Raw genomic sequence first — 14,576 nt, forward strand, 5'->3', positions numbered from 1 at the left:
TTGAAGAAGAATCTATCTTATTGCCATGAATCATCTACTTTGGGGCATATACACACACATATTGTGATGTGGGATAAGCTTAAGCATTAGGGAAAAAGCAAAGCAAATTTTCTTTTAGAAATCAGTAATGTGTAAAACCAAGGAAATAACATAGGCCAAATGAAATAATGAATATCATTCAATATAACATGCATATTTTGATACACAATTAGATTTTATATTTCGTGATTCTATGTGGAACAGAAGAATGAGTAAGAACTTAAGTTCACTCTTAGCAGGAATCTCATATTGGGATAGATCTCCTTCATTTCGAAATATTTTTAAGGATCGAAAAGAGCTAAAATATAAGAGAATTAATCATAAATTATATTTTATGAAGATTAGTAGACTGAGCTGTCTTAAATTATTTCTGGAACAAGATGGGATCTTAATAAATCAATTAATTCACTGAAAACTCAATAAACAAATTATGTTGGCCTCTTAAGAGTTTATAACTTTTAAAAAAGTCTTCTATTTATTCACACACACACACACACACACACACACACAAACTCAATCATTACTCATGTATACCCTTATGATTGTTTTAATGGAGAGATCAAAGAAGTAAGAAAATACTCTGAGAGCAGAATTTTCTAGGGTTCTGCCTTTTAGAACGGATTGATTTTGTGCCCACAACAAGAATATTCATTTGCAAACAGATCATTTGAGTGCGGAGTCTTTTTATTCAGTATTTACCATAATAAGTCTGATGATTGTACTCATAATAGTGGCACTCATAGGATGTAGGAAAGAGTAGTATTCAGTAGAAAAACAGGGAAGAATGAAGTATAAATCATTGGAATATCAGTGCATTAGATAGGAATGGCATAGTCATGTGCCTACAAAAGCATTATTTGCTTCAGAGTAAATGAGAAATTATTAAATGAATCAATAAGTAGCAAAACAGATGAAAAAATGATAAATACATGTCTACATAAATGCATTAATAAAGTAAACTTTCTTTCTGAACAACAAAACATCTTGAACAATGTACTTCTTGAATAGTAGTTTTTACACATGTTAGAAAAATACAACTTCATTTTTCTCACCACCTCTAAATGGCAAAACTCTGTTATTCTGTTATGAAACTCACTGAAACCAAACAACAAACAGAGAATTCAATAGGGTGGATCTCCACACATTGACTGGATCCTTGAAATTACCTGGGATGCCAATGATTTAAATACCCAGGTTCCATTTAGACATACTGAATTCAAATCTCCACAGGAGCGTTCTTAAGATTAGGTAAGACATCTTGCAAATAAATATGCCATATGTTGTAGAAAGTCACTTACTCTGATTATTTTATATCATATTGGCAATTGTAATAACTACCTTCCTTTTTAAGGGTTGGGATAACAAAGCAACAATTCTGACCTGATGTTATTTTTAATTTTTTGGTCCAAAAAAGAATGGGAAAAAAATTAAGTTTCTATGTTTTAAATGTCTGAGTAATGTACTTACTACAGTTTTCAGCTTTTCTATTGTCCCGGATAACTATTCTTTGGTTGATTGTGCTGAAGAGTGTTGTCCAGTTAATGGTATGATAATAACACAAGTTGCTATTGTCAGTAATATAGATGTTTCCTGCGCTGATTTCCTTCAGGGACTGGAACTGTAGAGAGGTGATGCCCTGTTGCTTGAGGATAAGCAAGGAGAGGCCACTAAGGAGGGGGAAGGGAGAAAATGGAACCATGAGACACATTCTGGAGTAAAATAAGGCTGTCATATTTTATTTTTAAAAGAATGTTAATGGAGTGTAAATAGAGACTGAATCAGTAACTCTGTGTTTTGAATGATATTTGTTTTTACATGCTATATACAGTTTTTAAAGTAACAATTTGACCTCCCAAAGTAAAATTTCCATTGCTTACAGTTATGCATATTGGCAGTGTATCTCTGTGTATATATTTACCACTGAAATATCTGCTCACTATCTTCCCACCCCAAGCCTTAACTTTACATTGTTCAATGATGAAATCCTGTATTAACACTAAAGAAGTGTTTATAAAACAATCGTTCATCTACTCAAAGTAAGACATTAATTCCTTTTTATGTAATAGATTTAGACATATAGACATACTTTCAGAGTATGTCTAAATAATTTCAGAAAATGATTATAGGTATTTAGCTTTACTTTAATACCTCAGACACCAGAACTGTAATAATTGAGGCATGTGTAAGTAAGGTTAGGAGACGGTAAAAAGTAAAGAATAAAACTAAACTAAAATTAGAAAAAGAAAACAAACTCAGATGCCTTGGGTATCTGGGGAAAAGGTCTCTAAAAGTTAAATAACAACTACCCTGTTTAGAATTGCTCACATCATGCACTCCATGCTTGGAAAATACTAATATTACTTTGAGTGACTGACGATTGAAAAATCAAGGAAACTACTTTTATTTTAATATAATCCACATTATTGTAATTATTTACTTTTTTACTTATTTTCTTTTTTTACTTATTTACTTTTCCATTCTCTAAAGCATAAACATGCTTCCCATATTTCAATCAGTTAATGAATATTATTTTACATTTTGGAGATCAATGCTTTCCACTTTTATTTTTAGTTTTAAATATTCTTTGCTGTTAATATTTAGATTTATCTTCCATGGTTGTCAGAATGTGTGTGTGTGTGTGTGTTTGTGTGTGTGTATGCTCAATGATAAAGACCAAGATGCAGCTCTTTCTCTCAAATTTTGTCCCCATCATAACTATCTTGAGTTGTTGATTACAATGTTAGCACAATGTCTCGATTGGCTTATAATATTTATTCAATGGATAGTAAAAGTTGTTTACATATAGCACTTTAATAGATTGTATCTCTTGACTATCCTTTCTTATTAAGCTCCTTTTTCCTTTACATTTTTAAAACCTCTTATAAATATAACTTTTAAATTTTAATAGTGAAATTCAATGTACTTTTTATAAAACATTATTATAAAATCAATGATGATATTAATTTTGGAGATATTTTGAACTTAAGTAAACAAATTTTAAAAATTCTTATGTAAATTGACTTTTAATTGCTCATAAATAAGAACGTCATACAGATGACATTGAAGAAACCTGTTATTTACTCTTATAATGTGAATTTAAATTATTGACATTATAATTTTATCAATGTCCTTCTAAACCTGAATTTTCTTGTCCATTTATTAACCAGCAGAACATGTAGAATGGCGGACCTGTTCCTAAAACATCAGCCCTGTGATGTGTAGTTCAAATTATAGCACCAGAGACAAGAACAGAATCTCCTGGCACAACAGCATGTGTATCCTATACACCCGAGCCATTACCAAGTCACACAACTCTTATCTTTTAGTTATGATAACATCTGATAAAAAAGAAAGTTTCATTAATTGTTCATATCTTGCACCCCATACTTGCAAAATACTAATATTATTTTGAGTGACAGACAATTGAAAAAATCAAACTATGTATTCTGTAATACTTCATACCATCATTGGAGGTATTTTCAATGAGCTTATCTTTGGAAATAAGGATGGAAGCATGATTTCCCCAGAATCAGTAAATCAATAAGAGTGATGGTTTTGACTTAATGCCCAGACGATGCTCCTCTTGAAATCTGTGAGACCTGCAACTTTAAACATATCCACTTACCTATAGAGTACTCTTCCACCAATGGTCACTAGGTTAGAAAAAACACTGAAATCAGTCATGTTTGGCGGCCATGACTGTATGTTCAGGAAACCTACAAGTGAAGAGTAGTAAAAATAAATCAGAATATCATTGTCTTAGTATTAGTGCTGATTTTTCTTGAAATATGGTGAAAACATGTTGAAAGGTGGGAAGTGAGAAAGGAGTAGTGAACATTTCTATTTTTGAAGCACTCTATTACGTATGTATTCTTCCAAGATTGAGTCTCTTACCCGGTAAAACTTTATATGTTGAAAGGTTTCAATGACTCAATTTGATTTATTCTTATAAATGCAAGAATGTAGTCTAACTAGATGAAGAGAAAAATATAGTTTCAATTTCTCCGAAATCTTTTACCTCTTCATCTGTATACTTACGATATCAGTGTCACCCTTATATTCTAAGACATTTATATACGTATCTAACCTTTCTCATTAGATTTTGCATTATTTTACGGTAAGTCCATGTCTGATTCATATCTATGGGCCCCATATTACCCACTAAGACAATGTTGAACACATTACAGGCTTAATATATATGTGCTAAATAAATGCTACATGTTATCCATGTTCAAGAGTACTTCTTTTGAAGAAGTAAACAGAAAAACATGGGTTCAAAGATCAGTTGACACTTGCAAGAGTTGTAATGTCAGACTTTCAAAGACACTCATTTTGTAATTCCATGGGCTTTCAAAATATGCATAAAAGCTAATACCATCTTTAAAAATAATACGAGTTTTTACAAACTAAAATCTGCTTTGAAAATTAGTTGCTGATTCCAATCTTATGTAACTTTTTCTGTTTTGTTTTCTTTTTTGTTGTTATTTTGTGATGGAGTCTCACTCTATTGCCAGGGTGGAGTGCAGCGGCGTGATCTTGGCTCACTGCAATCTCCACCTCCTGGGTTCAAGCAATTTTCCTGCCTCAGCCTCCTGAGTGGCTGGGATTACAGGCACGCACCACCACACCCAGCTAATTTTTGTATTTTTAGTAGAGACAGGGTTTCACCATGTTGGCCAGGATGGTCTCAATCTCCTGATCTCGTGATCCACCCGCCTTGACTTCTCAAAGTGCTGGGATTACAGGAGTGAGCCACTGTGCCCAGCCAATCTTATGCAATTTTTTTTTAAAATTACGTTGTTCATAGCACAACAGTTGCAGTTTAAAAAATTACCTGTTATCTCTCTGACTGTCCGAAAGACATTCAGTTTCTCTGGGTCTATGGCTTCAATTGCATTGTAAGGGTCCCTAGAAAATCAAGAAGAAACATAGCCAAATTTAAATTTTAATAAAGGAGTGAAAATATGAGAAATGTGACAGTAGTTATTTTATTCTAATTTAATTTTAATTAGCAATAGGGGCGTTATCAATGCATGTCTAAATTAATCTGTGCTAGATGTGGAGGAGGAATAGTAGGTGTTTTGTGGACATTTTTGATGTCACAAAATATGAGATTTTCATCAAAGCCTATTCTAGATCTATAAGATTATTCAGATTGAACTATTCTGATGAAATTCTCAAAGATAGCAAGTTCATGTATGAACCACTTGACATTGCTTTGTTTTAAAAGTTTATTATTGATTTGGAAGAATATATATAGTCTAGAAATAAATTATATTATAGTGAGAACAACTGGTATTTCTGCTCCTCAAAGAAGTATACATTGCTAATAGTACCTGGAATTCATAAGAAGGATAGAAACAAGCACAGATAAAATTGACATTTTTTTCTTCTGTAGCTCTACATTTATCTACTCATGAATTTTCATAATATTTATGACATTGTCCAAAAGTATCTCTTCATACAGATTACTTAGAACCATCTTGTTCCTATCTAGCTTATTCATATTCACGTTTATAACACAGGAACTATTCGCTTCCATGTATATGAATTCAAGTAAGACTTCCAGTTTTGTTTTTTATTTTTAAGAAATCCACAGTAAGTTTTAAAATTTTATTACATTAAAAGACATTTCGTGCTATCCTAGGTAGACACCTCATATTAACATATATCATTTACAGAGAGATTAAATTTTATCCATTGGCTGCTTCTTCAAGATAGGTCAAAACTTCTAAGAACAGTGATCTTAGGCTTTTTTAGAAGTATGTATCTACCTGTAGCAGTCAAACAAATTTTATTCTTACTGTAGATATCTCTTCTTTTACCGGTCTCTGAGAACATTCCTTTTCGGTAGGGTGAATAACCACTAGTGATCCACTCTAAGTAGCCTTAATAGGGCTATCAATCAACATGCTCCATAATCGCCTGACAAACAGATAGGCATATGGCCTATGTCCTGAGGATTTGTGTCTGAATCCATTGGCATTTATTCATGCCAGCATTCAAGTCTTGAAAAGAGTATCAGTTCCAGCAACTTGATCTCTGGAACCACCTTATACTGCCTTTCTGAACTTGGTTCATCAGCATATTCTTCTCTACTGCAAACCATTCCACATCTTTAAAAAAATTTGCTTGATTAAATTACTGTTTCAAACCAAGAAGTGCAATCAATACAATGTACTGCTAGTTTAACATGGAGTACTTTATACTAGGCTCAAATACTGGATATTGCTGAGGTTGGAGAAACACTAAAAATGTGTTTCCCTATAATTCACACATAAACTATTGATTAAAATTTTCTCAATGTCATATTAATATCTCACAAAAGCTTAAAGTCTCAATTAAACGTTCTAGCAAACTTTCTCTATTTACAAGCAAAGATATATGGAACAAATAACTATGCTTTCGATGAATATGAAGCCAAAAATGAAGTGTATCATGTAGGAAAACTGTTGCCTTCACTTTTTAATGTGCAAAGAATTTTGTATACAGAGGAAATATCAGCTCTGCAGTACAAGAATGAGCTTTCAACATTTGTTCTTTGATGAAAAGCAGTGTATAGAACAGCTCAGGTCATATAATCAAATATTCTGCCTTTATTGAGAAAGACTCAAAATTCAGGGCAAGCACACAATAACGGGGTCAGTCCAAACCTTTACTGAGAACACTTCTATGTTACCGGGAATGAAATGAATTCCGGAATGTTAACATGAAGCCCAACAGACCACAGATATTTTATACAGTTAATTTTAGAGATTCAGGACTCTTGTAAAATAAGTTGACAGAATTCCACTCACTGACTTCAAAGTATGTCTTGGGAGTTGCATCCTGTAGCCACTTGAAATACATAGTACTTTAAAACAATTAACTTTCCTAACTAAATTCAGAGCCATGCAAAAGAACGTTATGTCTATCCTGTCATTGTGTTTGGTGATCCAAAATAAAGCTCAGGAGAAAGACAGAGAAACATATTTTCATTTCCACTGAAATCACTTTGTTTTATCATCAAGCTTATTATTTCTCTTCCATTGTCTATCACCATTGCAGTCTACCATGTAAACCCTTTCTTGCCAGTGTCTCATTGTGACACAGCATGAACATGCTTATTTGGTGAGTATTTTGTTACTCTAAGCACATGCCCATCAACAGTGTAAAACATAACAAAACATGAAGGAAAAGTTTTCCTAATGATAACCCTAAGCACTACACTTTCCTGCAGTTCCCATCCTAAATAAGACAATGAGTACCTACTACTATTTCTGGCAACGGTACTATTGTACTGTAAACTAAACTTGCCAATTAACTTTCTTGAGCCCAATTATATATTAAAATTTTAATTGATAAATTGCCATCTTTTATGGAGCAACTTATTTTTAAAAAGCATAACAACCTCATTAAATTGTTATTTTTGCATTTTATTAGTTAAAAACATCTCAGCTATTTTAATTAAACCATACGATCTTATTAAGAGCTAGTTAGTAAAATACTGCGGGTAATGGAAATTAAGTGAGGTAAAACATTTCTTTAATTCATTGCAAGTTTTCTGCTTATAATACTCTGTATTGTTCACCTTTAAAATATCTCTGTGCTTACACACACAAACATACACACACACAAATTACATTCATGACCATACTTGTATCTACACATATATAACATGTCTAAGTCTACTGAATTAACTCTATAGCCATACTTTCCTCAGATGAAAGAGAAAGGCTTCAGAATATATGTTTCATGCTGGCATGACAGTGAGAATAAAGAATACATCATAATTCATTTATATGTTTGTCCTGGAAAATACCTTATAAATTATGCTTGAGACCCAATTATAATTATAATTTTAAATATTCCAGGTATAAGTGCTATCATCAAGGACAAATAATCATCTAAACTAAGAACCATGACTCATCATAAGGAAAATTTTGCCTTTATTTGGTTTCCAAAAGTCTATATAAGACTATAATCAAGTCTATAAAATTAATATTTGTTGCACAACATGCTGTGCTATAAACGAGACATAGGCACTGCGATTTTTCTTTTGCACTGTCTTCTTCTCCTCTTGTTTTGTTTTTTATTGATTTTCATTTCTCTGCACTGTCTTCTCCTCCTCTTGTTTTGTTTTTTATTGATTTTCATTTCTCTCTGTTCTCATCCTTCTCTCTCTCTCTCTCAGTATCTTTCCCTCTTTCCCCACACTTCCAACCTTCTATTTGATACCATTTGTTAAGGTTTTACAATATGCCAGGCACTGCGCTGAGCAATTCAAAACAACTTTTGTTTTTAATCACCACAATAATCATACGAAATAGGTATTTATTGTTAATCCATTTCTCAAGTTTTTTATTGGAGGAAACCTAGTGTTTGACGTGAGAGAAAGCCACCCAATTCAACGCAAATCCTCCATGGTGGAGATACAAATCACATTCCAATCTGCTCTGGATCCAATTGTCCAAGAAGAAATTCCAACTCTCATTTTCTAAGTTTATGCTTGAGACAAACTTGGTTTACTTTTCTACTTCTAATCCATGTAAGTTGATTTTCCATAAGTAATTTTTCACCTGGATGAATGAGCAATATTTTTCTCCTTAGAAGTCAGGGTTAGTCTAACGTAGTATTCTTCCAATAAACTTGGAAATGCACGCTCCTTATTGCCTGATGCATTTTTATTCATTGGACTACCTGTTTCCATTTTTTATTACATTTATTTATTAAACATTCCTCCACTCTGGGCCAGAGGTGAATATATATATATGGCTACATATTATATATATATAGAGAGAGAGTCATTTTATAACTAGTAGATATCTAGAGATTTAATAATTATGTTCTATGATGAACCAAGACTAAAATAATCTGAACCTCACTAAATAAAATATTTTTGAAACCTTCCTACCCATGTTTTATCTTTAAGAATTTTAGCCTTAGCAGGTCACTTTTGGTGGTCTGCAATCTTTCTACTGTCACAGAATTCTTGCAGTATTTCTCACTGGGGGCAGCATCACCCCACTAACAGGAAGTTGGCACATCTGTAGAGCTGCTTCAGTTGTAACAGAGACTGGTGGATCCTGTAGTTTACAGGGTTTATCATAAGGTTGTTAATTTCTCTTAAATCAAAGGATTGCATCATGTTTTATACAACCTTAAAATGTCCTACTAGACATTTAGGACCTCATATGTGCAAACTTCATGCTTGGTTATACTCTGGCCAGGTATAATTCCCTAGTCGTGTTGCTCCAATTTCACTTGATCTTAGCCAAAAAGTCGAGAAGCAATTTACTCCAATTTCAATGAAAGTCATTTCCCTCTTTCTTTTGTCATATAACAATGTGTCTGGCTAGTGGTTTTCTCTTCCAGTGGTCAGTTGTTCCTCTGCTTTTTATTTCCTGGTACTTCTTACACAAAAATGTCTTCTAATCTCATTTTTCATAAATTCAAACTTTTATATAATTGGAAACTGGGCATTCCCCTAACAATACTTATTTTATTGTACCTTACTTTTTTTGTATTTTTTTAAAATTACAACTAAAGAATTATAATAATTAAATATATATATATATATTTAGGTTACATTATCTATAAATTTTATTTCAGAATTGAAAAGTGGCAATTTTTTAATATATAAAAGCGGAATGTTGGGCCCGATAAGGATAAAAACAACTTGTCTAATGCAGTTCATGTGAATATGATTTCAAATCATTCCCCATAGTGAAAGGCTTGAGGCTAATTCATTTATTATTTCCAGGTGAAAGTAGGCAATGTGAGTCAAAGTGGCTCTATCTTCTTATTTCTCAGAAGACATTATCAGCATAATGTAATCTTACATTCATGTGATATTTGGTTTTAAACATAGTCAAATTGTGGGTATATTGCTTTATTAAATAGATGCATTAAATTATGAAGAAGCACCTAAATATTGTACCAGGTCTCCTATGCAATAGGGAAAGGAGGGTAAGACAGCAATGTAAATGGATTCGGAAGGCCAGTGCGGACTATGGTAAAGTTGATTAAGTGTGTCCCATCTCAAAATGACTAGTGCTACTGATATGCTTTGCCTGTGTCCTCATCAAAATATCACATTGAATTGTAGCTCCTACAATTCCCACATGTTGTGGGAGGGACCCAGTGGGATGTAACTGAATCATGGGGGTGGGTCTTTCCCATGCTGTTCTCATGATAGTGAATAAGTCTCACGAGATCTGATGGTTTTCTACAGGGGAGCTCCCCTACACAAACCGTCTCTTGCCTGCCACCATGTATGACATGCATTTCTCCTCCTTTGCCTTCCATCATGATTGTGAGGCCTCCCCAGCCATGTGGGACTGTGAGTCCACCAAACCTCTTTTTTCTTTGTAAATTACCCAGTCTCGGGTGTGTCTTTATTAACAGCGTGATAACTGATTAATATGGCTACGCAGTTCCAACAAATTGTTGCCATGTAGGAATATGGGCTGAGAATTACCAAGTCTATACATTTTAAAACGTAAGTAAAAACAAAAAAACAAAAGAACAAAAAACGTTTCTTAAGACAGATACAACAATTATGGGGTGGCAGCTGCACACATACTATTATGCTATCTAACATGGGACCGTATTAAAAGCTACCTATTAAAATAAACAAATATTTAGCAATAATGCAAATAATTGATTTGAATGAAAAGAAACACTTTGTTCTATTGTTCTTGCCATTCCCATTTGGACATATTTATTCATATTATGTTAAATTAGTTTGCTTTTAGAAATGATCTGATATATGTTCAGAGTAAGATTTTGAATTGAAACATATGAGAGATATTCTTTATCTGTAGCCTGCAGCGCTAATATTTAGGGATTAAGTAGTAATATAGACAAACAGATAACATACAATGTTAAAATACTGACATTCAAAGAATGCAAACACGTTTGTTTTCCAGTTAAAACCAGCAGGGGATTCTGTAATGAAGGAGCCCAGATAAATCACGTTACAATTTTTATTACCAAAATGAAACTCATTTAGCAGCATCTCTCACAGTGGTGCTAACTTCCCAACTTAAGGGAAAAAAGACAAAAATAATACATCAGGACATCAGGACAAAGAATTTCTGGAAGAAGCTCAGGGGAATTTCAACTTACTGATTAGTTTTATGTGAGACATTTTAAAGGATATTAATTCATGTTTTCTCACGAATCAGTTAGAAGTTTGAATGAATTTTCCTCTAAACATATCTAAAAATAAGTCAAGCTTGCTGAAAACTGTGGATTTGAGGAGAATATCCTAAAACATAATTTAGTTTAAATACAAATTTATATTTTCAACCTTAAATAGTCACCAAACTAAAATTTGAGCACATTCCAAAACAGGTATTTTGGAATGTCATTATACTTTCATTATACTATAATGTCATTATACTATATTATACTGCCATTACTGGTGAAATCAGGCCCTTGCTTTTGTTTTGAGGAGCATTAATGAAAGGTGAAACTCTTCAGGTTCCAGAAGAATCAAATAAACACAACTAAAGAATCTCTTCAGTTTCCTCTACACTTTGTAAAATAGCTTGCACAAAAATGTAATACTGACCCGTGAATACCAGTGACTAGAAAGATCAAATTCCCATTGATCTTGGTACAGTTTATGAATTTGTCAATGTTACTGGAATCCACAGTCTGAGCTGACATCAATGATCCTGTGCCAATGCCATCACAAGCTGTAGAAACAAGACTCAGAGTTAGGGGACTGAGAAACTTATTTTTGGCCAATAAATCATTGCATCGTCATTGTAAAATAGCAGAGTATTTTTAATTGCAACATATAAAAATATATTACAAATTTTGTTTTCTAAAAAGTAAAATAATTATTCATTCATTCAACATTCACTACTGGTTCTGCTTTAAAAACTTGTCCCTGCATTAAAATCGAATGACCATGACTCATCATAGAAATTACATTTTATATCAAGACCTAGTATACACACACAACACATACATAAGTTTAACAGAAATTTTATCAATCAATACTCCTCCTAGCAACATAAAATTATCTATTTTCTACTTTATTTGAAAATATCATTTTTAATGATTTTGAAATGCTGGTAACTTTAGTAAAATAATTTCATGGCTTACATACTAATGCTCTACAACTTGCAATTTTAAAAACAGTGGTCTAATGGAGAATATATGTAAATAAAGAGTCTAATGATGTGAATTATAACCAAAATCAAGGGCCATTCAAATATTTATGCTTAAATTGAACATGCTTTCTGAAGCTTCTAATTTAAACAAACAAACAAAACAACTTTTGTGTGGGGGGGGGGCGCGGGGTGGTGTATAGAGAAATAGAGGGGATAAGGAAAAAACAGAGAGAAAGAGAGAAAAGACCATGTAAAGTAAGTCTGGAGTTTGTCCTTTTCTAAGGCACTCCCTGATACCTTGAAAACTTTAACAACATTCCTGAGATTTAGACTATATTTTCATCTGGCTTAATTTAGGTTTCATTCTGGTGAGGATTTAGACTACACACAGCTGGAAGAGATTCCTTCCTCCACTAGAATTCTATGGCATGAATTATCTGATATATTTATTTTAAACTTATGTTAAAGTTCCCTGTCATTTCATAGATCTCATCTTTCCAAATATATTTTTAAGATCTGGAGAGTAACTTTCAGGTCCCTATGCATCACTTTTTATGCTTAGCAGATAAATTTGTATACAGTGCCAAGCAACTAATATGTGTTGTGATGCCAACATAACCATGTGAACTCTTGTTTTTTAACAAAGCTTTTAAGATTTCCTATTGACAGAATAACATGTAACTGAGTTCCTATCAGTGTTACACCTGAATTTTTTTCTGGACCATTTTAGTAGATATAATTCAAACTCAATAATATACAGTGCTATAAAAGTTCATATTTTGAGTGACTGTCCAAAATTATGGAAAGCATGTGTAGGCAGGTTTTGGTTGTGAGAGTGGGTTTATATTAAAAAGTTGGTACACTTAAAATTGAATTAAAAACCTTGTTATATAGGCCCAGTTCTAACTAAATAATCTGAGCTACCACTCACCTTTTGGGCAAATGTCAGTGCAAGGTTTACACATTTTAATCCCATTTTCTTCTACTTCCATCTTGGAACTAGGGCAGGCACGCACACAAGAACTGGAATCTACCACAAAGTTATCTGTTTTTTTTTTATTTAAAAAAAAAAAAAAAGGTAAAATAAGCATTAATGTTAACATTCAGCAAACAAGTTCAAAACAAGATATTTTATGGTTTGGAAATGATTAGCTTCATTGATAGTGTTTATGTATCTTCCCCTTAAACAACTCTTTGTTTAAATATCTCAACCTGAAATCGTATTTCCAGTCAAATGCAATGTGTGTTAACATCAACTAGTACTTGCTTGGTTACTGCTCCACAACCTGAATTGCCCCCAAGATAGACTAGATTTCTTTTATATGCTTAGGAAACTACATGACATTTAGCTTGCGTGTTTCAATAGTTCCACTTCATTTCATGACATGATGCAACTTTAAAGACTAAAAATACTTCAAGTTCATGAAGCATAAATGAAGCTTAAGTTGAACTGCCTTGGATTAAGAGAGTACACTTCACATCAAGGAGAAAATGCTTAAAATGTGTTCTATTTTTCAATGGAGTGCCACAAAAACTTTCTCATATTTTTACACGAAGAAACAAAATAAAATTGGAAAGGGTAGCACTTTGGAAAAGGTACATCAAATAGACAAGGAGCATTTTGTTACTCAATACTTGGATTAAATGTCTAGGAGTCCAGTGACCTGGGATATGCCAGAACATCCCCTCCAAAATAAAGGACAAATTGTTGCATCTAAAGGCTCTCACAATAAATGGAAACACAATCAATACCTGCTAGGCCACTCTGGTTTTAAAAGTAGCATCCTTCCATGCCTGGGAATATTGCTCTGGCACAATATGCAATGTTGTGGAATGCTTACAGCGTTGAGGGGTGCGCAAAGCAGAAAAGGCATATGATGTAGATCTAGGCTGTGGTGCAAGCAGTTTTGCTACTTGGGCCATAAAACACAAGAGGCTCAATATTGGAAGCATCTACAGTGCGAAAATATGCCATGTAGTTTTATGGCAAATTTCATCAGAAAATCACAACAGAGACTTCTAGGTTTTTAGAGCTAAGCTATGCCACCTGTAGCATAGGATAGTACACCATTTAATAAACAGCTTTTGACGTGCTTCTGGGTCCTGGTAGAGGTGGGTCTTGGGTCAGACCTTGTAGCCAGAATTGCCTATTATGAATAGGGTTTTGCTATAATGTTACAATGTCATCATATTGGGCAGGTCCAATAGCAATCCATTGTAAAATTAAAGTAGGATATAAGCAGGGGCAGAAGCACAAGTAAACTGCATAAGCAAATGGTTAAGACCCCCCAACGCCATCCACCTCTGAGCTGGTCCCTCTCAGTCAGGTCATACCTATGGTTTGTGGGGGCTGAGAGAAGGCACTTAAGAAAAACTAACAGAGTAAGACACGAACTAGACTAGGCATGTGGATACTAGCTGAAAATGGAT

General features: G+C 33.3%; 1 protein-coding gene across 6 annotated transcripts in view; it reads right to left on the reverse strand.

Annotated features, from left to right (window-relative positions):
• ERBB4 (erb-b2 receptor tyrosine kinase 4) overlaps positions 1–14,576 on the reverse strand; it is a 1,185,936-nt gene that overhangs the window by 322,215 nt on the left and 849,145 nt on the right. For all 6 annotated transcript variants that reach the window (XM_005574181.5, XM_005574179.5, XM_005574182.5 and 3 more), the window contains exons 8-12: positions 13,078–13,191; positions 11,597–11,723; positions 4,874–4,947; positions 3,665–3,755; positions 1,507–1,706 (exon numbers count right to left, since the gene is read on the reverse strand). In XM_005574181.5, coding sequence (XP_005574238.1) covers positions 1,507–1,706; positions 3,665–3,755; positions 4,874–4,947; positions 11,597–11,723; positions 13,078–13,191 — 606 coding nt within the window. The remainder of the gene's footprint in view (positions 1–1,506; positions 1,707–3,664; positions 3,756–4,873; positions 4,948–11,596; positions 11,724–13,077; positions 13,192–14,576) is intronic.

This window comes from Macaca fascicularis, chromosome 12 (genome assembly GCF_037993035.2).
Source record: "Macaca fascicularis isolate 582-1 chromosome 12, T2T-MFA8v1.1".
Classification (NCBI taxonomy): domain Eukaryota; kingdom Metazoa; phylum Chordata; class Mammalia; order Primates; family Cercopithecidae; genus Macaca; species Macaca fascicularis.